Source organism: Crocuta crocuta, unplaced genomic scaffold, assembly GCF_008692635.1.
Source record: "Crocuta crocuta isolate KB4526 unplaced genomic scaffold, BGI_CrCroc_1.0 scaffold258, whole genome shotgun sequence".
In the NCBI taxonomy this organism is placed as follows: Eukaryota; Metazoa; Chordata; class Mammalia; order Carnivora; family Hyaenidae; genus Crocuta; species Crocuta crocuta.
The window spans coordinates 4,811,226-4,834,559 of record NW_027532842.1 but is presented as its reverse complement, the minus strand read 5'-3'; the positions used below and the strand labels follow the sequence as shown (position 1 = coordinate 4,834,559).

General features: G+C 46.0%; 1 protein-coding gene across 1 annotated transcript in view; it reads left to right on the top strand.

Moving 5' to 3' along the window:
• ATP8A2 (ATPase phospholipid transporting 8A2) overlaps window positions 1-23,334 on the top strand; it is a 468,564-nt gene that overhangs the window by 273,323 nt on the left and 171,907 nt on the right. The window contains exons 27-29 of the mRNA XM_077745423.1: window positions 2,968-3,042; window positions 9,559-9,681; window positions 11,752-11,830. Of these exons, the coding sequence (XP_077601549.1) occupies window positions 2,968-3,042; window positions 9,559-9,681; window positions 11,752-11,830 (277 nt within the window). The remainder of the gene's footprint in view (window positions 1-2,967; window positions 3,043-9,558; window positions 9,682-11,751; window positions 11,831-23,334) is intronic.

Sequence of the window (23,334 nt, the reverse complement as noted above, 5' to 3'; positions counted from 1 at the left end):
GGTGCCCCCCCTTTTAAAATAAAGTGTCTTTATCTGCAACATTGACTTTTTCTCACTTGTTTCCTCCTCTGATATCTTACACATCTTATTTTGGCTCTTGTTTCAATGAAAGGCCACATTGTCTTTAGCTCTTTTACGCCTGCCAAGAGCATCCAAGATGTTCTTCTGCCCTGCGACCTGGTTCTTTCAGTAGAGATTATTTCATATCAATGTCATATATAACATATGGCATCATATACTTTATATGTATATAATATACATAATTACATATAATGTATGATGTCATATAATACACACATATTCTTTCATAAGAAAGAATACATACATAAATGTATGTATTATTTTTTGATGGTATCTAGGGGAGAGGGGCTGCAGAATTATCTCCGAGCACTTGGTCATCAAAGGTTCCACCTCATCTACACTGGTCAGCTGTCATTTTGCATCAGTAAGCACCTCCCTCACCACCATTTCTTCTTCTCAGGCGAGTCGGAGGGTGATGTGTCCAAGAAGGAATGTCTGCATGTTATGGGTTTTCTGTTGGATGCATTTGCATTTATTTCCTCACGGGTTCCCTCAGTCAGCGTCTGCCCAGTTGATAGCCATTTATGCCCCCAACTTCACCCTGCCACCCTCCTCACTTGCTTCTTGGGGGGAAACGGCATATGTGTGTATGTTGTCCTTCAGCCTCAATTTGCTTGCTGCGGTGAATGGGACAAGGAACCTCAGCCGTGACTTGTCCCTGCCTCTAGATTTCTCCCTTCACGTAAGAGTTGGTCAGCTGTTTCTTGGGTTGTTGCACATGTTTTCCTGGAAATTTTTTTGCTCTGTAGGTCTTTTTATCTGCTCAAGGCAGTCGCCCTTGTTTGAGCCTGTATTTGTATTTGTTATTTCTGTTCTGTGTCGTCTGTGGTTTTGATAGAGGCTATCCTATGGTTTCACTGAAAGTAGCTGATTCTGGGGCTCCTGAGTGGCTCAGCAAGTTAAACATCTGACTCTTGATTTGAGCTCAGGTCATGATCTCCCGGTTCATAAGATCAAGGCCCACCTTGGGCTCTGTGCTGACAGCATGGAGCCTGCTTGGGATTCTCTCTCTCCCTCTCTGCCCCTCCCCCACCAAAATAAATAAATAAACATTAAACAAAGAAAATAGGTATTTTCTATTTTCAATTATTTTTGCTGTTTTCAGTGGATATTAGGGAGAGGGGAGAGCAGTAGAAATATCACTGCCTTCAACAAAAGAATATAAATTAACAGAATTAAGCAATACAACAGTTAAGATATTTATCCGGGTCTCCTCACTTGTTTGAATAGGAGAATAGAGACGTGTAACACAGTCTTGGGAAAGTAAAGTTAAAACTCTCAAAACAGTTTACAAATGTGGATCCAGGCTCTCGTTGCACTAAAAGCTTGGTGGAACGATCGATTGCCAAGGCCTTGAGTGGTTGGAAAGCAGTGTGATTGGACTTGTTGTTTTAGGGACAGCTAATATTTGAACAGGTGTTGTAAAAATATTCCGAGTGTAGAACACAGCACAAACTTCTGATTCTTAGTTCCCTGTCGGTATTTCTTGACAGAGAACAGCCAGGCCTCACGGGGACCTCTTGGGAGATAGTTGGATTTAAGAGTGAATAAGCGTGTGGAAGGACCTTTGAAGGCCCTCAAGGTCGGCAAGCTTATCTTAGATATAGGAGGGATCCCTAGTAGTTTTTTGAACTAGGGGATGAGATAATCAAAGCTATGCTTAAGAACCCGTCATCTGGCAGTTGAATTGAAGTGTATTTCATTTGCCCTCACTGGGACTTAGGGTAAATCCTTTGTACTCGCTATTGCTCTCCGTACGGTTGTACAACCTAGGGAACTATTCCTTTCTCAAGAAGCTTACTCTAGTGGATTCAAGAAATCTGATTTTGAAAAATCAGATTCAGTAAAACGTTCGTAGCAGAGTTGATCTCAACTCTTACCATCATGGGGTAGCTGTCCTGTGTTGCCAGCCTAGTTCCACCATAGTAATGGATTTGGTCTGTTATTTCATACCACTAAGGTGAATTCTGTCATTTCCATGGAACGCTTTAAAGTCTACCCCCATGTCCCTGGAATCCTGTTGTGTCCCATAAATTTTGATGGCTTCTTCAACGGCAGCATGTTATATCCCGTTTTTCCACATTCGCTCGCTTCTAAGTCAGGTTTCATCCGTCCTCATGATGGCTCTCCCCTCTTCTGTTGCACTCTTGCTGCTCCACATCTTCTCCTAATTATGCCCGTCTGATGGCTCCCTCTCTAACATATTTTTATTCCCTGGTATTTTGCTCTGCTGTTGTTTTTATGTCAGTCTTGCCTAATCAATTAGAATTATAGTCTACTTGAAGATATAAATAATCGTCTACATTTTATTTATTTATACATCCCATGTTCCTCCAGAAGATGATTTGAGCATGTTCCTTCCATATTACTATGTTTTGACCTTTGCTCAGGTGGTGAACATTCGATTGAGGAGGGTCGATATTTTATGAGCTAAGAACATAAATGACCAACAGAGGAGTTTTTGTTGTTTTTTATTTATGGTTTTTATCTGTTTGAAAGTCCTACAGAGATCAATCACCTTTATCAAATCAACTCTATGGGGGAAAAGAGCATGAATTTTGAGACTCTTCCAGTCAGTGAGCAAGCATTACCAGGAAACATACTCAATATAAATTAAATATAAGTTGCTTTTCTGTAAATACGTACCTATTACCTTTTAAAATTGATGTATGCCTTAAATATAAATTCTCAAAATATCAGGGCCCACGATATTGGGAACTCGGTTTTTACGAAAGAACGACGGTCACGTCCTGTGGCTCTTTATCCCTCAGCAGCTGTGTCCAGCTGGTGGTCTGCATTCCCTCCCCCCACCCCCCACTTCTTCAGTGAATGGAAACATTTAGGTCAATATTGATATAAAACTTCTTGATCTTTCTTCTCTTTCAGCTTTGGTTCGCCTTTGTTAATGGATTTTCTGGGCAGATTTTATTTGAACGTTGGTGTATCGGCTTGTACAACGTGGTAAGCATTCTCCATCTCTCTCTGATAGCAGGCAGAACTTTGGTGACATTCCTTTACTGTTTATGTCTGGGAAGTGTATCTAAGTCAATCATCTGTATACATAGCAGGCAGCACAAATACATCTTTAGGCCCTTTGTTGCTGCGACACATCCTGCAGAAGCCCAGGCTCTCCACACATGGTTTCAATCATAGCAGATCATTCTTGAATAACCCCATGAAATTATTAACCCATATATCTTGATAATAGACCCTTGTTACCTCCTGACTAAATGCCTGCACAACATTTCCATGTTTTTAGCTCAAGTAAGAATTTCTGAACTACATCTAAACCTATTCCACTTCGTAATTTTATTTCTGAATTCTTAAACGTAGATATGCATATATAGTACATAAGCGCGTGTCCACTTTGTCCTTCTTGAAAGAGTGTCCGTCCTTGCAGAAGAACATTTTCTTCCACAGCTAGTGCTACAATAATGAATGCCGACTTCCAGCTCCCATGGTGAATGGTAATCAGCCTGTTTGGTATTTTTCATGATTTCAGAGTTCTTTTTTCATTACTTCACTATAGTGGATTCAAAAGCTAGAAATAAATAGAAACCATAAGCCAAAATGATGAACTGTAGCGACTTAGCTCTTTGCTTTTCTGGTGCGGGGAACTAAGGGGCTCGTAGGCGGGTGCTTTAGACGCCCCGGAAGGCAGCGTCTCGAGTCACGCTGTCCCATTGCTTTTGGACGCTGACTCTGGCATCGCCTGCCCTGAGGGAGTTTACAGTCAGAAGTCGCCGTCCCAGGAAGCTGTTGATGGAAGTTACCAGACAGACGATACGGTGTACACCGTGGGGCGGTAAGTATCCATAGCTTGGGTATACATTTGTGGCTGGACGTTTAAGTCATCTGCCCGCTCGATCTTTTTTTTGGTTTCTCAGTAGCTACCACGCTAGGTGCTAGGTCTGCGGCAGGCTACAAGCCTACAAGCCCTGTGTAGCTTGACGGGTTAAGAGGGTCAAATGGATAGACTGAGCTGCCACTGAGCCTGAGCTCCCATCTCATCTTGGGTTTAAACAGCGTGGGTGAGCCAGTCAGCGTGCTACTACCGGCTACGCTGGTGCATTTATTGCTCATCCGTGGGCTCGAAAGGCAGAGGTGACAGGTGGCGAGAGCAAGGCTGGGCCGATGCCCGTTTCTCCCCTGTGCGAGAACAGCTTCCCTAAGCCGCCTGCCACGCGGACAGCTCACGGACCTCCCCTCGGACAGGCTGTTAACCCTGCAGGCCCTAAAACTGTTTCGAGTAGATGAGAATTAGTCTCTGCACCATAACGATTTAGTGCTGGAAAGGGCCAGGTCCACGCCCACGTACGGATGTATAAATAGGAAGCTGAGACCCGTGAGACTGTGTCCCCTGGCCAGACGATGCCTGGAGGTGAGCCCTACCTTTATGCTCAGGCATGAGAGCCGGATTCTTTTCTTAGCCGTGTGCTGCCTTGGACAATTCAGATTAATCCAACAAACTTGGATTGAGGGCCTGCTAGGCTTGGATGGTGTTGGTCAAAATAGGGTCCACACGCCACTTGACCACAATGTGTGTGATCATGCAGGTACCTGAGTCCCACCAGAGCTTCTCGGAGACCGTGAGAAAACAACATTTTAAACACACTTTGTTTAGGGACGGCTGCGCATACGAAAGTTTAGAGCCCACAGTGACCTTTGATCCCTAGGGCTGGGGGGTGCTGTATGCTTTTGTGTCCCCCAGACTATAGGAAAGAGAATATTGCACTAGAGAAGTGAATTTCAAGGTGCAGTGGCCCTCCAGCTCTGTCAGACCGCAGTACAGGTGTGGGAGGGAGCCGCCACGCAGAGCTGGAAGAGTCACGGGTCTGGGAGGTGGCGTCAGAGGGGTTTTGGCCTCCGGAATTCACTTAAGCTGGAGGGGGCAAGCCTTTATTATGACCATTTTGTGCTTACCTGCATTCTCGCTCCTTATGTGTGCGTACGTGCGCGCTCACCACGGGGACAGGTGCACCACCACCCCCAGCCCTCGTGTGTACACGCACGCCAACACAGTTACTTCTGAACCAGTTGAAAATAAGACATCGGGCTCCTTACTGCCTAATACTGTGGAACATAGTTGCTACGACCATTCTCTCATGTATAACCACAGTATAATGATCAAAGCCTAAAAGTTATCACGGATATGGTACTATTATGTGATCCCTATTTGTCCGTATTCCAGTTTTACCATTATTGTTTCAATAATGTCCTGTTTTAGCAGTTTTCCCCTCACTCCTGCCTCACTGCACGGAGACCTAGTACAAGAGGCAGCTGGGGACATCTGAGTCGTTAGCTAGCGACCCCTCTTCTGGGCTGGCTTTCCCCTTGCCATTTTCTCCAAACAGTATTTCCGTCTTGCTTTTTCTTCTGTATTTACTCTAGATGTCTGATTCTCCTGGCCAGCCAAAGTAGCGAATCATGGTTTCTCATAGCAGATCAAGTAGCATTAAAACTGACCTGAAACTCTTAAATCTCTCAAAATAATGAAGGAACACCATCGATTAGATTCTCCCTGTAGTCAAATTTCTACGTCATCTTATTTTATGGTGACGAGAACCGCCATGGCCAGATGGATTTCAGCTAGATTTCGTCCCTTATTTTATTGCAGTAACGCTTAATGTGTTTTAAACGGTTTCAAAAACTCTTATTTAATCTTATCAAGCCAGCATAATTTGAAGGACAAAACTATGAGCCAAGCCTCACTTGTAAACAGAAATATAAAACATTCTAAATAATCAGCAAATAGAGCTCAAGAGTGTATCAAAAGAGTAGAAAAGAATATTTGACCAAGTAGGATTTATTTCAGGAATACAGGACGTTTAGAATTTTTAAAACTTGCTAAATATCATATCCACAAAAGAAAAAAGAAAAACACGATCCCATCGGTGGATGCTGAGAAAGTATTTGAGGCAGTCAGCTGCCATTCCCCAAATAAGAGCTCTTAAGTAAAATAGGAAAGAAAGTAGCCAATTAAGTATAATCCAGACTATTTAAAAAAAAGAAAAAAACCAACAGTAGCATATTACCATAAATGGTAAAATTCTTAAACTATCTCATTATAAATAAGAAATTAGTCAGGGATTCCTGAAATCACTATATAATTCAGCTTAGCTTTTGGAATTTTCAGCAATTGCCAAGAAAATTTAAAAACTGTTACTAGAAAAAATGATTTCTGTGCTTATACAAATATGCACACAAAAAACGGCCTATTAGATGTGTTATATATGGCTGTATATCTGTAAAGCCCCAAAGATATCAATAAAAACTAGAATTATAAGAGAATTGATAAGGTAACTAGATCTCTAATAAATATTAAATACCCATACGTTTTTTTCTATCCTAGCAATCAATAGTTTTTTTGACTCTAGCAAGGAGACTTAGAAATGCAAAGGAGTAATAATTCCTTTCGTATACATTGCATGGGAATAACTTTTATAGTACCAAATAGAAAAAGGTCCAAAATCCTAGTGAAGTATACAAAATAGAGTAGCACAGCTAGAAAGGCATATTATTCTCTTGTATGAGAAGACAGTATCATTAAAAAAAAATACTCCTCTAAATTGATATCTAAAAATATGTATTCCAAATAGAATTCCAGTGATTGGTGGGGGAGGGGAGTTGCATAAAATGATATTGAAGAATAAGTGGAATTAACAAGTATCTGAGAACAAATACGCATGGTACAAAAAAGAAAAATCCTAAGGGTCAGCTTCTCATCACTAAACATCAGACAGCACTCTAAACCTGTTGTAACCAGATCAATATGATACTGACATGAAACCACACAAATAAAGTTAGAGAAACTAGAAGTCAATTCCAGTTTGGGATTCCAGATCTACAATATGTGAGAATTCAATAAATGTCAAAGGTGCTATTTTAAGGAAGAGTTTCAGTTCATTGTGTTCTAACAACTGGCTCTTCACTTAGAAAAAAAAAAAACCCATAAAATTGGCTGCTTATCTTATACCACATAGATAAATAAATTCCAAATATGTTAAGACCAACATGTGGAAAGTGAAACTAAGATTCCTGCATGAAACCCCTAAAAACTTTCAGAACCGTAACTGGACACTCAAAGCTATTCTTGACCATGTAAAAATTAAGCGCTTTTATATGACCAGAGAAACCGTAAAGAAAACCAGGAGACAAAGAGTGCATTTGGATGAAACTTTATAACATAAAGACAGAATTGGAATCTGTTAGACTCCAAGACCTCCTAAAAAGTGGATGAACCACGAATAGAAAATGGACAAAGGACCTGACTGTCCTGTTCACAGAATCGCCAATCCAGATATCCAGCAAATAGATAAAAACATGCTCAGATGCCCTGGTGGGCAGGGAAAGGTAAACATTTTTTTAAAGCAAGAGTTGATATCTTTCATTTTTCAGCCTGGAGAATATTTTTAGCGCTGGGGCAGCAGGGATGAGATTACTTCTTGTCCTTCCTGAAGGGAAAGGTTAAATGATTGGAACCTTTTTTGAAAACCACTGAGCAACATCTTGTAAACTTTAACCTGCATCTTTTTACCCTGCAACCGTATTTCTGGGAATCGCTGCCACAGAAATAAAATGATCAAGGTGTATTTGTTATGATATATTATAGATGTTTATTGCGGAATGTGTGTGGAAACAAATGAACACCTATCTGTAGGTGAATGGCTGAAAAAATACCGGGCACCCAAATTATGAATTACTGTGTGGGCATGAAAAATCTTGCATTAGTGTGAAACCCAGGGGGCATGTGAGGCGTTCCACAATGTATGGTTTTGCGAGAAAAAAAGCGATGAAGAAAAACACGTTTCTATAAAACAAAGAATGATCTATGTGTGTGTGGTGTGTCGGAAGCAGGGTGAGAGTATGATCGGTCCTGCGGGGTGCTTGGCCATTGGTGAAGGATGGGACGATTTGCCGTGGGTAGAAAAGTCCAGTAAAAAGGGGGNATGGCAGCGTAAAGCGTGTGTGACGGCACGTAGAAGCAAAACAACAGGGTGAGTTGATGTACAGACGTGCGCAGCTTCTGAGATGTGGGGTAGGAGCACCTCCCTTCAGCAGATTACTTGTGTTATTGTGAGAGGGGCGAGTACAGCCCCTCTGGATGCTTTTAACCTTGAAATCTGGAGCACGTTGAAACCCCCAGGGCTGGCTTCCTCTCGGCTCCGGGGTGAAAGAGGAGGCTGCAGGTTTTGTCGGCCCTGCTCCACCACATCTCCGATTGTTTTATCCTAATAGGTTTGGAAAAGGCTTACTTATCTGGACTCAGGCTCCCAGTAACTGGTGTACAGAGTTCTCAGAAACACACATCCCGTTCCCACGCGCTGGAGCGCTCGCCGGGTTTGTGGGTCGGGATTTGCTCAGTGCTGACAAGCAGCGAGTGACCCCGTCTGTGACCCCTTCCCAGAACCACGTCAGAGAACGACCTTCCTTTCCCGGCTGAGGTGACATGCTCATTCCAGATGGCTTCTTCAGGATCTGGATTTCTCTTTCCAAAACACAGACACGAGTGTGCCAGTCCCCCGTAGATCACAGGTGAAGGCTGTGGACTCAGAAGGCACCAGGAACCTCATCGTCCCGGCAGGCTGCGCTGTCTCCTTCCGTGCTTCGTCTTGTGTCGCGTCCTCAGCGGCCACCATGCTGGATGTCTTAGGAGCCCTCCCCACCCCCAGACGTGCCACCTGTGTGCCTACCTGAGGCTTTGTGAGGGATGCTGGATTCACGGGAGGGTCTGCTTCTGCACCCCTCTCCCCGACATCCCTTTCCATCCCACCACATCCTGGAGGTTCCAGTACCTTACAGGTCAGGCGCTCTTTGGTCCCAGAATCCTTTCTTGACCCTCCCTTCTCCTTCTCCATCGTCTCCCCGGTGGGTAGCTCTGCAGAGCAGCGTGTTGTGTTTATTTATACGCCCGCTGCCGGCTGCCCGGCTGCGCCTCTGCAGTAGTCGGAGCGCCTGCTTCTCTTCCTCCTTCTGACTTCAAACCTCCATACGTATTCCTGGTGCTTATCACAGTGTCTGGCCCATAACTCATTCCGAATAAATGCCTGTCAGGTGAGTAAATGGGTGAAGTACCTCGTGCTTCCTGCAATCTGAGCGCAAAGTTGGGATGGGAAGTTGTAAAGCTGTGCCTCGGCGACGCTAACGGGAAAGCGCCGCGCTTGACAAAGCCACCTGAATCAGCACCCGTTTGACAAAGGAAGGTAGTTGTTCATTTAACGTGGTTTCTTCGCTAATCGGATATTTATGGTGTCGTTTTTAATGTTCAGTGGATTCATTTTATGCTGCTTACGTAACAAGTAAAAACGGTCTTTCGTGTAATTTCTTTGTCTGGAGGGTGCCTGGGGAGTTGTGAATCACTGATGCTTAGGTCTGGACTTGACTGAAAATTAAGTCATCATTCTGTGGAGCTGAAACACTTCAACCGTGTGACTCGGAGAGGCGGCCCCTTCTAACGGCTCATTGTTCTCCGTACAGATTTTCACAGCCTTGCCGCCCTTCACTCTGGGAATCTTCGAGAGGTCCTGCACCCAGGAGAGCATGCTCAGGTTCCCGCAGCTCTACAAAATCACCCAGAACGCGGAAGGCTTCAACACGAAGGTAAACGCTGGTCGCCCACGGTTGTCGCCTCACGGGGGCGTGAGCGCCGCTCTTTGTCTCCCGGCTCTAGCTACCTGCCCGAGAGATGGCGCGTGTGTTAGCGAGAACATGTGAGAAGAGCTGAGACCCAAGCCCCCTCCCAAGTATAGCAAGCCAGGGAAGTCACGATGCCACGTCGGAAAGGAAGCTTCCGTGTTGTGCGTTCACTTCCTGTTTGTCAGCTCCTGTTCTCTTGTCCGCGTGTGCCTGACGTCAGTCTGTCCAGTGGCGCCCATGGCCCCGGGTCGCTTAGGACCAGCCCTCAGAGACTCCCTTTGTGAGGCGGGCGGGGAACTTCCCTAACAGAGCCTTCTTGCCACCTGTGACTTGGTCTTTCAGTTAAAAGATAATGTTTCTTTAGTCAGTGAGTAAAACTGGCCAGATGTCAACACGGCAATCAAGTCAGTGGTGGGTATTTTTTTTTCCACCCTGGAGAATCAACCAGAAGAGAGAAAGCAGCTAGACCTAAAAACTGTAGGCAGTCCTGCAGAGGGCCAGGTGGAAGCTGGTTTAGGTCAGGTGTTGCCAGGAATCTGCAGTGAAGACCGGCGAAGGGGACTCCCAGGGTCTGCCAGTCATAGCTAAGTGGCTGAGCGTCAGCGGCCAGAAGGGAGACCCGTGCCTGGCGTGGTGCAGGATGCCTGCATCGCCATGCTTCTGTGTCAGGTTTTTGTGCAGGAGGGGATTAGGACGTTGGAACAGAGGTTCATTTTAACATTTGAACAGAGATCACTTAAAATACGGGGCGCTGGTTGTGTGCGAGATTTGCTTGGGGAGCCACCGGGGCCTTAGTAAGGATGACGGGGGTCCTCAGCAAGAGGACAGTCTCTGAAGCCTTTGGTGGAAGCCAGGTATTCCTGATGACCTCCGCTCAGAGCTGCTTTCTTTTGGGGGAACCATAATCACGTCCAAGACGGGAAAAACCCAGAAGGGATCCAACTGCTTCTAGTGTCGGAAGACGTGCATGTGCAGTTGTATCTCCTCGTTCCCCGTGATTTTCTCGGGGAAATACAGCCTGTTCTGCGTTATGGACATAAATCTGTTACAGAGCTTGGATCCAAAGGCCGTGTGAGACGGGAAGTTATGTAGGGAATGGACCCCATTTGAAGAGCGGTAAAGCTGAGAATGCTCGGAGATGTATTTGCAGGCACCTTGAAGATTTTTCTTTTTTGAGGGGGTGGGTGAGGAGGTCAGGGAAAAGGTAGGGGGAAAAAAGAACATTTAAAATGGGAAAATCTTATCGTCTTATTATTTTTTTCGTTCGTTTCTGTCTCCCTGCCACGACCTAGGATCAAACTATAGGGCAAGCCCCGGAACAATCTGTAGCTGTTTGAATAAACTCAAGCTGACGTCAGTGTAGTAGTTCCGTCAACTCGATAGTTAAAGAGATCATGGAAATGCATTTATGAAATTAAACTTTGTGTTCTTTTGTTTGACCTTTCAAGTGTGAAAGAGCATTTTTAAATGTGCGTATCAGCCAGACTCCTGGAAATTAACAAGCTGCATGGGAGGGAAAAGAGCATTTTTAAATGTGCGTGATATTAACCAAACTTCTGGAAATTAACAAGCTGCACAGGAGGGATTTTAAAAAGCCAAACGAAACAGAGTGCCGTGTAGAAATCTGCATTTAAAGTGTTTTTAATGCTTTCACAAAGTACACAGTTTCTGTTGCCTGTTAACAGTTTTGACCTAATATCCTTCTCTTTCTAGATGATTGTAAAATTTTGTTGTCCCTCTTATGATTATAAAAAATGGATTCGAATTCATGTTTTGGATGTGGACAGATTGTACACTGCTCTGTGTATGTGTCCATAGACATTCAGGTCTTTCTAGTAAGGTGATATCATCTGGAGACTGTCCAGTCATTTGTACATAAAAATGAGGAAATAGGTATTTTTTTTAACGTCAGGAATAATACTCCTGAGTGTCGCAGGACTCTGCCGGTATCCTTCACAATGAGCCGTCTGTTGAGTTGCGCAGAGGTCAGGAGTTATGGGCAGCTCTTGACTCCCTTGGTTTGTTTTCCCTTAGGTTTTCTGGGGTCACTGCATCAACGCCTTGGTCCACTCCCTCATCCTCTTCTGGTTTCCCATGAAGGCGCTGGAACACGGTAACGGCTTCATGATCTCAACTGTCAGCAAGTAGCCCTGCGGTCCCTCTGGTGCCGGGTGTTCACAGGTCTCCCCTCCCCCCAGTTCTGCAGACCAAGAGATCACAAGAACACATTCTCGAAGAAAAACATACCTAAAATCTAATGAGAGCTAGGGCTCAGGTTTATAGCTTGTAGGTTTCATCCATTCTGGCTCTGAGAGCCCATTTTCTTTCCAGTTGCCTGGGGAGTTTAAATGCTAGGAATTCTAAACTTTATTTTTAATAACCGTTGGAGAGAAGGCTCTTGAAGCAAAGCACGGTACTGTAATGAAACATCGATGCCCCCTTCCCCCCCCCTTCCGCGGGTTTGACATTTTCGGTTAATTACCTGGGCTTTCATTTTCCGCCCTCACAGACCCGTACACAGAATAACTCAAATCTGGTGAGAGCCTCACCTCACACCTCATTTCATGAAAGTCGCCTGTCCTTGATGTACGCTTTTCAAGCCAACTGTTAAAAGTTTGAGGACTGATTCTCTCGACTGGTTTTTGAGTCCTTCCTCCAGCTGGAAGAGGGCATGTGAGAAAGGCAGCTGACTTAAGACACCCAAAAGGTTGCATCCTAAAGAGACATCTTTTACTCCCAGAAAAGGAAAATGTATCATGAGAATGCTCCTCTTTCATCCCTCTCAAATAGTAATAATCCCCCTGGGAAAAATTACTCCAAATGTTGACTAGACAAGGCCTTTTATTGTTCAGAGAACCAAAGACTATAAAGCCTCCAAGGCTCTTTGTTTCTGTGTCACTATGTTTTGTGCTTCGAACAGAAATGATTAATTCTCCCTGATAGTCTTGAACCTATTAAGTACTGGCAGAGAAGACGCACACCCAGCCAGTGCCTTCAACCCTCTGACCTGTTCTTTGAGTCGCATCAGACCGCCTTGTCCTTAGAGGGTCCCTAAGTCTCTAGATCAGAAAGTAAAATTTTCTGCTTCTAGACCCACCTGCACAAGGGGCTCTCTAGCAAAATCCTGTCCTTTTAACTCTCAAGCTTTCCTGGGATTCGTTTTTACTCAGTGTGGAGTTTTACGTATTCTGAACGAGTGGGGGGGAGGGTCACGAAGAGTGCTGGCTGTGCTTTGTCTTAGGAGCCCCGCCCACTGGGTGGTAGAAGCAGCCGCCACTGTATCGGGATGGACTGGCGGTGGAAGCAGTTTGTGTGATTGGGCGTAGGAACAATTTTGGGGGGCGCCTGGGGGGCTCAGTCGGTCAAGCATGACTCTTGATTTTGGCTCAGGTCATGCGTGATCTTGCGGTTTAGGAGATCGAGCCCCACGTCAGGCTCTGAACTGACAGCGTGGGACCTACTTGGGATTCTCTTTCCCCCTCGGTCCCTCCCTCTCTCTTTCTCAAAAAAATAAATTTTTTTTTTAAAAGAACACTTTTGCCAGTTGTCCTCCTGACCCCCAGGCAGGGAAACACCGGGAATGGCGTGGACTGGGCGCAAGTCCTGTCTCCAGGCCCCTTCCCCTACTTATGTAGATGTTGCACTCTGCTTCTAACTCCAAATTGCTTGCCTTGGGGCTTTCAGATTTTTTAGACGGTCATTTACTTGCCTGCTTCCTAAAGAACTAATGTGGCCTGTTCTGCTGTAGAGGCAGTGGCTTTCCAACCCTAGAGCTATGATCTTGTGCTTTGAGACTGTGGGTTATGGAGGAATTGTTAGCGTCACCCTAGAGTCCATCACGTGGATCCATTCGTTCATCTCACGTAGCCTGTGCTTAAAAGCAGACAGACTCCCGCAAAGTTCCCACTTTACCTGAGATGGTAACACCAAGTGAATTGCAAGTTCGTTTCTGCCGCCCGTATCTGCTTCCCTCGAATTCGGCAATTTGCCTCGCAGCCAGCCAATAGGGTGGGTGTTTCCAGTTTGTATCGTCATCACCATCATCGTCAATTATTTCATTGTATTTAGTAATCCTGCGGCGGGGGGTTCCCTTTTCATTGTGCTGTAATAACATCAACCTACTGAGCGAACCTGTATAAGATAAAGTAAATTGCAAATATTGAGTATATGTGGCAGAGAATTGAAGGGGGCCATTGGTGTTTTTGTCCGTTAGTTGACTTCTTCCAACAAATGAATATTTTCGAGTTTATTTCTTAATTCTCATGATTAATGGATAGCAAAAATGGTTGTATCCTTGCCCATTAACCTCATTCATGTGATATTTATGTCCAAGGCACTGTGGTGGATGTTAAGGGTGACAGGTAAATGTGAGTCTTACCATCAAAGAGTTTGTAGTCTGATAAAGGAGACTGGATTCACATCTGGAAGCTTCTAGCACAGAGTAGAAAATAACTGCCTCAAGTAAAATACAGATGATGTGCTATGGGATTTTAGAGGGCTGAGAGAGGAAAGACTTTCATTTGGAATGATTAGTGACCTGTTAGGGTAATATTTAGGCTGAGCCCGAAAGCCCAGGTAGGACTGAGATACGGAGAAACGGAAGGAAGAGGCGAATATAAAGTGGGGAATTTCAGGGCTGACGTGGAAAGCTTTGCGGAGGCGATCCCTTCACGGGTGGAAGGCAGGAAAAAGTTTGAGAAGGTGGGTGAAAGGTGGACGGACCAGGCCTCGGATGTGAGGTTAAGGTGGGACTGAAAATGTTAGGTAGAGGGTCCCGGTAGAATTTAGACTGAGGAGAGGATGCAGACCAGAGCAGTCTGGGGGAACGAAGGGGTGACGTCAGGCAAGGTGAATGAGAGGAGGAAAACCCCTTGTGTCTCCAGGAATTGCAGGGACTGTTCAAGAAGAGTGAAACCCAGGAAATGGGAATATGTTTAAAGAGGAGGGAGAATGTTTTGAGGACTTCTGTATTCAGCAGAATCATGGCATGTCCGTGACGTGCCCTGACCCTGGGAGCACACGGATATAAATTCTGCCTCTCTTGACCCCTGGCGGCTTGCAGAAGGTCAGAGCCCATGATCAGGAAGTGCGTGTGTGACCACCAGCCGTCTCGTGGGTCAGGGAAGAGGCCTCTCTAAGGAAATGATGTGTGTTTTTGTAAGATGAGGGAGGGGGTGATCAAGTGGGGCAGGAGAGGTATGGGGAAAAGAGCCTTCCTGGCCCAACCAGGCAAGCACACAGGAACCTGCACCAGCCAGGGATGGTATTTCCCAGTGTGTGTGTGGAGGGGTTGGGGACCTGGATTCCAGACTTTGTTCAGCCTCTCATGAGCGTTTCAGGATGCCGGGCAGTAAATGTGGGTAACCTCCCCTCCTCTGTCCCTAACCTGTTGCAACTATAATAAATCAGATCACATGTTACCATGTTTCCAGTGTGTGCTCCGGGGTCAGCAACGGCACCCGTAGTCGAGACAGCCTCAGCATAGAGGCGGCGGGAGATGCTAGAAGGGAGGGCGGAGAGGCGAGGTGAGGGTCACCTCACGAAAACCCAGGTGGGGACTTTTCTGGGTGAGGGGCTGGAGGTAAGAAGACTGCTGTGTAGAAAGACACGTAAGGATTGACAAGAAGATGAGATTTTTCTTTGGGGGGTTGGTGCGTGGGGGGTTATGAGCGGGGAGAGGAGGAAAGTCAGTGGTGGAAATCTAGAAAGATTGCAAGTCTGAGAAGGCAGGGATGTGGCGGCTGATGGGATTGCTTGTTTCTGTGCTGATTTACAGTCTTAAATGTCAGTGAGTTCTTGTGACACCTGGAGTTACCATGTAGAACGATGTACCACCCCACCCCCGAAGACACCTGATCGGAGACAAGTTGAGGCACTTGCAAGGCATGGAGGACCCTGATCTAACAGAGGAGCACCTCCTCCACCCCCGAGTCCTGCCTGAAGCTCTTCCTCAGACTCCTCCCCACACCCAGAGCCTTAAAGGAGTTTTGCCTGACCGGCTAAGGTCCCTAGAGTATTTCCTTCATTTCATTGATTCACGCTTTGTGGATTATGTCCCAAAGACGGTGAATTGTACTAGGGAGTTCTGTCTCCACTATCCACGAGGAGAGGCGTAGGTCCATACCAGTGTTCTTCACTTTGGGCACGCAGTCATTGGGAAGGAAGATTTTTGAGAAGGTGTGAGCCCGCCAAAGGCTCCAAGAATTTTGCTTTGCTTATTTTTGCGTGGTTTTGGATAGACCTTTCAAAAACACTCCTTTGCTGATGGAGTTTGTGATGATTCATTTCAAGTTTCAAAATAAATGTTTCCACTCAAGCAATTCAGCAAATCAGATTTCCTCCAACCATCTCAGCCTGATACTCAGTCCCAGGGCCCATCTGTAACTCCCGTGCTTTGATGTGAAAAGCGATTCTAGGTTAAAAGCAGAGATGTCACCTTTGCAGGGACTGAACTTCATCAGGACCCTTGGTGTCAGGGCACACTCAGGTTTTCTATCGGTGGATCCCGTGCGCAGATGTGAACAGTCGTTCTCCAAGTGGAATGTGGTTCTTGGCAAAAGGAAGTAAAGTCAGGTTTGACTTACAAAAAGGAAATTTTCAGATTTTTCTTGATGAAATTTAAGAGGGGGGTGACGAGAAAGAGAATATACTTACCAGCTGAGAAAAATTCCTAAAACATTTGTTTCTCAATTCCTCACAGTCCACACCCTGGAAATCACTCCCTCCCCTTTTCAGAAGGAAAAGTACCATATGAATACTTATTCCAGCGACATAATTAAGCAGTGAGGTCTTTTAAGATTTCTGGAAAAGTGGGGCGCCTCGGGGGGCTCCGTCGGTTAAACGTCCGACTTCAGCTCAGGTCATGATCTCACGGTTCGTGGATTCGAGCCCCACATCAGGCTCTCTGCTGACCACTCAGAGCCTGGAGCCTGCTTCAGATTCTGTGTCTCCCTCTCTCTCTGACCCTTCCCTGCTCTCTCTCTCTCTCTCTCTCTCTCTCTCTCTCAGAGATAAATAAAACATTTAAAAAACTAAAAAAAAAGATTTCTGGAAAAGGCTGTTTTATACTTTTTAATCAACATGCTGCTATAAGATCAGTTTTGTAACCTCTGCCCGCGGATAAAACGAAACGTGGCATTCCTGTCTCTGCTTGTGGCAATGCAGGGTCGTTTTTGCTTGAACTATTTATGATCTGTGCCTGGTGCTGCAAATTTAGCCATCTTACCCAAATCCTAATGCCTCACCTTGCCTCACATCAAGCTGAGTTTGGGCAGGACTGCCATTTTTCTCTCAGATTGGGACTTCTTAAAACTCAGTTATTCATTGAAAAGAATAAGCTAAACGAGTCTGTTCCCTGTGCCAGGCTAATGCTGGTTTCTGGGCGCCCAGTCGGGGACCCGCACGGCTCTAACTCTTCCCTACCCTACCTGACAGCACTACCTCTGGGGCCAGTCACAAGGACACGCAGTCACAGCCACGAAGTTGATCCACAAAATGCTGTATCTTCTTCTTTTTTTTTTTTTTTTAAATTTTTAAGTTTATTTATTTATTTTTGAAAGAGAGAGGGGCGCCTGGGTGGCTCAGTCGGTTAAGCGGCCACCTTCGGCTCTGGTTATGATCTCGCGGTCCATGAGTTCAAGCCCCGCATCGGGCTCTGTACTGACAGCTCAGAGCCTGGAGCCTGCTTCAGATTCTGTGTCTCCCTCGCTCTCTGCCCCTCCCCCCTTTCTCTCTCTCTCTCTCTCTCTCTCATTGTCTCTCTCTCTCTCTCTCTCTCAAATATAAATAAATTTAAAAAAAGAGCAGGAGAGAGAGGATCCCAAGCGGGCTCCACACCGCCAGCCCCAGTGCGGGGCTCGAACTCACATACCTGAGCCAAAACCAAGAGTTGGACACTCAACTGGCTCAGCCATCCAGGTGCCCCCAGAATGCTATATTTTCAAGTAAGGGATGTGAGACAATAAGCCCACGTGTTATTCCCCTTGAAGGGCCACTCGGTGCTGCGCACAGGTTTTGAAAGATCTACAAAACATGAAAAAGATGGAGGGACGAACATTAGATGCTACATGCGACAGAGGGGATGGGTAACTGCGTGTGGCCTGTGCCGTCTGGAAGGCCTCTGGGTGGCCAGTGTAGCGGAGGGTGGTGATGAGACCCCGAAGCACGTAGGTGAAGTGCGTGGGCCTTGCTCGCTGAAATCTACAAAGGCAGAATCTTTTGGAAGCTTTTTAGATTTTTGTACAAATGAAACTACAGCGTATGACCTAAACAACTAAACAACTCACTACTAACCCAGTCATAATATACTTAAAACCATGTCTCCAAATTCATATTCAGAACTGGTTTTTGGTTTTTTTTCCCCCAGCTTGGGTTTGTTGTCGACACAGCAACTGTTGAAGGAGAGCACAGCCGCGGTCCTGCCGCACTTTATCAGTTGCACCGATGTTTGCAAACACGGAATTGGGCTGGAGACTCATTATTGTCATTCAGTTAAATAGTTCTTAGTTTCTTATATATTCACTGTCTCTTTTATAAACATATTTTTTTAAGTTTTATTTAGAGAGAGAGAGAGACAGCATGAGTCAGGGAGGGGCGGAGAGAGAGGAGAAAGAGAATCCAAGCAGGCTCCGCGCTGACAGCACAGAGCCCCACATGGGGCCTGAACCCACCAAGTGCTAGATCACGACCTGAGCTGAAACCAAGAGTTGGATGCTTCACTAGCTGAGCCCCCAGGCGCCCTTCAGTGTCCCTTTTAACAAACCCCGTATTACCTGTATTTGAAGCAGTTGGGTTGGTGTATGCTCGTAAGAAGCACGAACTAGAGTCCCAGATTTCATGAACCCTTTTAACTGTATTAGGAAGTTGAATTGAAGTGCATTAGCAAGGGTGGTAATAGACTGTTAAAACCCCCAAATCTTAGGGGCATAGCCCATTAACAGCTTATTTCTTAATCATGTCACCATCAAATGGAGGGGTGCATTGAGCATGTTTTCTTTTCTTTGATTTTTTTTTTAATTTTTTTTTTTTAATTTCTAGGAGAGAGAGAGAGAGAGACAGCGTGAGCAGGGGAGGGTCAGAGAGAGAGGGAGTCACAGACTGAAACAGGCTCCAGGCTCTGAGCTGGCAGTCAGCACAGAGCCCGACGCGGGGCTCGAACCCACGAACCGCGAGATCATGACCTAAGCGAAAGTCGGCCACTTAACCGACTAAGCCACCCAGGCGCCCCTCTTTGATTTTTTTAATGTTTATTTATTTTTGAGAGGCAGAGGGAGGGAGGAAGAGAGGGAGAGCCCAAGCAGGGGAGGGACAGAGAAAGAGAGAGGATCCAAGGCGGGCTCTGCGCTGACAGCAGAGAGCCCAGGGCGGGGCTCGAACTCATGAACTGCGAGATCATGATCTGAACGTAAGTCAGGTGTGTAACAGGCTGAGCCACCCAGGCACCCTAAGCATATATTCTTGTTTTCCTCGTTTCTGATGCTCTGATTACTGGGGCCTTGATCCTGGGGAAACTGTCCTTCCCAGGGCTACCTAATTTGGAGAGAGAGCAAAGGACTCCCCTCCAAGAATGTCTCTCAGATCAACCAGTCCAGAGCCCACACCCCCAACCATCTCCTCTGTTAACTGTCACATAGCAATGCAATATCCCCCCTGCCCTAAATCACCCCGGGGCCAGATACCAGACAACTAGGGACCCCCTCTCACCCAGAGCCTGGTGAAATTACTCGCACCATCCGGTCCTAAGCTTACACAGCATACCTGCCCTTTCTTGCCTGTTCATCTCCTGAAAACCCCAACAATGACTCTGGACCACGCTCTGCCCTTTCCTCCTCTTCCTCCTGACTGACCCTGGCGCCTCCCCGTGTGGCCCTGCAAGGCATCCATTTCTCCTGTTTCTGGGGAACTGTAATGTTGAACTTCTTCCTTCATGACAATCATTTCCATGCCTGCGTATCTTACCATACCTCATTAAAACAAATTCTGGAGCCATTTCAATACAATGGGGCTCCGTCTCATGACCCCTGAGTTCACCCTCAGCCTTAACATTGAGTGGCAGGGGACAGAGCCAGGGGAAGCCACCTCAGGCAGCAAACGACCCATCACTGCTGCTCACGTGTGATTGGCAAGGACAAGTCACAGGGCCCCATGTAGGTACGAGGGGCTGGGGAGTGCTATTCAGCCGCACACCGGAGAATAAGGCACAAGTCTGTGGCCACGCAGTTGGCTGTTTGACATTGACATTCAAGTTTATTTTCCATTGTTTTTACCGCCTTTTTTTTATAAGCTACCTTTTTAAAATCCATTTTTAGTAAACGAAAGTGCGAAAAAGAAACAGATTGAAATGTGAGTTCCATCCTTGACTTTATCCATCAGTAAAGGGCAGTAGAGAGGAGAAAATCCAGCAAAAGGCTTATATAACCAGGAACTCAACCCAGCACTGGTTATGAACGTAATTATAATCACTAACACTTGTATAAACTCTACCTTCTATCAACTCTTTCCAATATTTTGTACCGCTCTTTACCGAGAAAGGAAAAAATAAATTTTCTCTTTGTGAATACGTAGCACTGGAAACAGAAAGCATAGTTTCAGTTACAGTGCAGGCCATGCAGGCGTTTGAGCAGCGTGAGTTCTCCAGGTCTGTAAGTTAGAGAGTTGAAACTTGAAAGGCATCTTCACTTTCAGTATTATGTTAATCTAATGGTACCTGATTGTGGCGGTACCCCCTCCGAACGTCTGCAGTCTTGGGGGGCCCAAAGAGCAAGATGGGGAAAAGACACCCTATTACTATTCTGGAAGAAGGGCTCCGGGAAGTTCTGAAGCCAAAGGCTGGGAGAGGGAAGGCAGGAGGAACTCGGCATCGGCTCTTCAGCCAGAATTCTTGGCAGGTGCTTGATGTCAAGGGAACCGTGCCCCTAGGTCAGATCCCGCCGAGTCCTCTGTGAGTGAGGTGCCTGGGATTTGTGATCCAGGTGTCCTGCGGATTCTTACTACATTAGAAATGCACGGATAAATCCGCCCCATCTGTTTTCTTGATTATTAAATCCTGCCTTCTCTGACTGTCCAGGACCATGGCATAACTTTGTCTCCAGATATTTTGTCTCCTGACTAAAATATCCAGCCACCTCTGGATATGTTTTTGCGGTTTAGCTGGGTAATGATGTAATATTTTTAATGAGCATTTAATTGAAATGGCATCTTTATGAAATGTCACCAACCTAGCCCTTTGGAATATTCCGAAGTAAGTTCCCTGATCATTCTGTCGGCTCAGAAAAATGAGACATACTTTCCCTGCATATCGTGGGTTTTCCCCGCAAATATTTTCAAAGAGGTTCTTGCAGCCAACATTTTTGGGCTGTCGCTACTAATGTGGAAGGTCTGTGTGGTTTTGCCCCAATTGTTCACCAAGGTCTGTTTTAGTGACCATTTCTAAACCACACTTGGCTAATCCTACATTATGTGGGCCCCTGGATCCAACCAGATTTTGCAAGTAACAGAAGTCTGGAAGCAGAGTGTCACCCGCTGCTGTGGTTCAACGGACCCTGACGTCCCAGTATTACCTTGGCCTCTAAGAGAATGTGCTAACTCCTCCGGACAGTGTCTCCCACTCTGGCACTTAATGTCTGCCACTTCTGATGTAGATAGTGAACACCATCGCCATATTAGGTTTTACATCACGTGTAGCCGCGGTAAAATCATTCTAAATTTGCCCAATTCTTTTAGGCTCTCCACTCTGGAAATCTTCCGAGGGGGTTTTTGGGAGAGGCATCGCCTCTCTCTCATTTTCATCTCTCACCTGGGGGAATTTGATCCACGATTTGCAAAAGGCTGACTGGCCCGGCATTTGTTAAATGCCAGCTGGTTCTGGGGCAATGGGGGAGCTTAATCGTTCTTTACTCCCCCCCTCCTCCCCTTGCTCAGTTAAGCCTTTGTTTGCTAATGATGGGTTTCCGTTGGGAAGTCCTGCTGGGCAAGAGAGGAAAACAAAGCCTTGGTGAGATTACATCTCTCCACACGCGGATCTCTCTTGTTAGGGACCTTTTGAGAGCCTGGAATGGTTTGGCGCTGCCCACCTCACCATTCAGGGCACACCACGCAGCCCCACCCCCAGCCTGCGCAGCTCACCCCTCTACCCCACTGGGCAGGAGTCTGCCTCCGTACCTCTGTGCAAGCTCATTTTCTTTTTGCCTGAATTGCCCCTTCCCTACTCACTGCGCCCTTCCTCTTTAGCTGTCTGTACCACCCCATGCTGCTTTGTGCGAAGTAGTGTTCTCACTATCATCTACACGGATGGTGGTCGCATACTGTTCTTGAAGGCTATCTTGGGGAACTTAACCACTCATCTGGGTCGGGGAGTTACTTTTTCCCTCTAAAAAGAAAAGCACTTGAGAGTTTACATATCTGACTGAAATAAAAACAGCCGAACGACAGGAAAGATGGTGTCCTGAGTGGATTGTTGGAATCATACAAGCACTATTCAGTTTAAGCAAAGCAGGAAGAAATAATTCGTCAGCAGCGTGCTTCAGGAATAAACTGGACAGTCTCAGTGGGCTTTCCCACTCTTGAATTATCGGCAAGCTATAGCTCATTGCCACATTCATTCACAAATGATTTCTTAGGACTTCTGATCTTCTCTTCAGTAGTGTGTTATTGGCAAGATTTAACAAAGAACGATGCCCGCAGGTATTTGCCTGTAAAGCAGTTGAAATATAACCTGTACGAGAATAATCCATTGCACGGGAATTTCCCCAACAGGGGATGCGATGACTGGTGACTTATCTGAAGGATGCTACTACCTTCTTTGAAGCTTTTGGCGTGTCCCAGAATCTCAGGCTGGTTTAGGAGTTTCTCTTTCAAGGAATACATTATTTCCAGATGGTCACCCATTTCGACTGAGGCAGTTGAGATAGATACTCGTTCCTCAGCAGAAAACGAAGATGCGGTGCTGACCTATCCTTCCAAAATAATGGACACGAATAAAAGGTTTATCCATCCTCTCTAAAAGTTATTCTAAGTGCATGCAGATTACCTCGAGCATCAGCGTTTTATTTCATGCCAGGGAGCATTTTGCTTTTTTGACCGTGGAAATTAATGCATCACTAGGCTCAAGAAGCTGTAGTTGGAAAATGTCTTTTAGAGAAAATCTCCCTATTTTCTCTCCGTGCTGAGTTGCCGGCAGAGGGTTCAGTGGAATTCAGGGTCTCTGTGGAGGTGCTCTCCTCCTAGGTGAGTTCTCAGTCCTCCAGGTAATGAGAGGGTTTGGCCCGTTTAAAGGCCATCAGGCATTGCGAGTTGCATGCTTGGTACCGAAGGCTCCTGCTGTGTGTGCAAATCGCTGGTGGGAACAGTTGGGGGTCACTGCGTTCTCTCCACGGCCTGACTGGAGAGGAGAGGGTTCCCATCCTACATTAGACACTGTTTCGGAGTCTAGTCTATGTACTTCTAGACATTTCCGCTTCCTCTTTTGTCTCACTCCAAATGCTGTGGTTCTCAGCCTGGGCGATTTTGCCCCCCGGGGACATTTGGCAACGTCTGGAGAAAGTTTTCATTGTCAGCCAGTGACTGGGTGCTCCTGGCATCTAGTGGGTAGAGAGAGGCGGGGGGGGGGGGGGGGGGAAG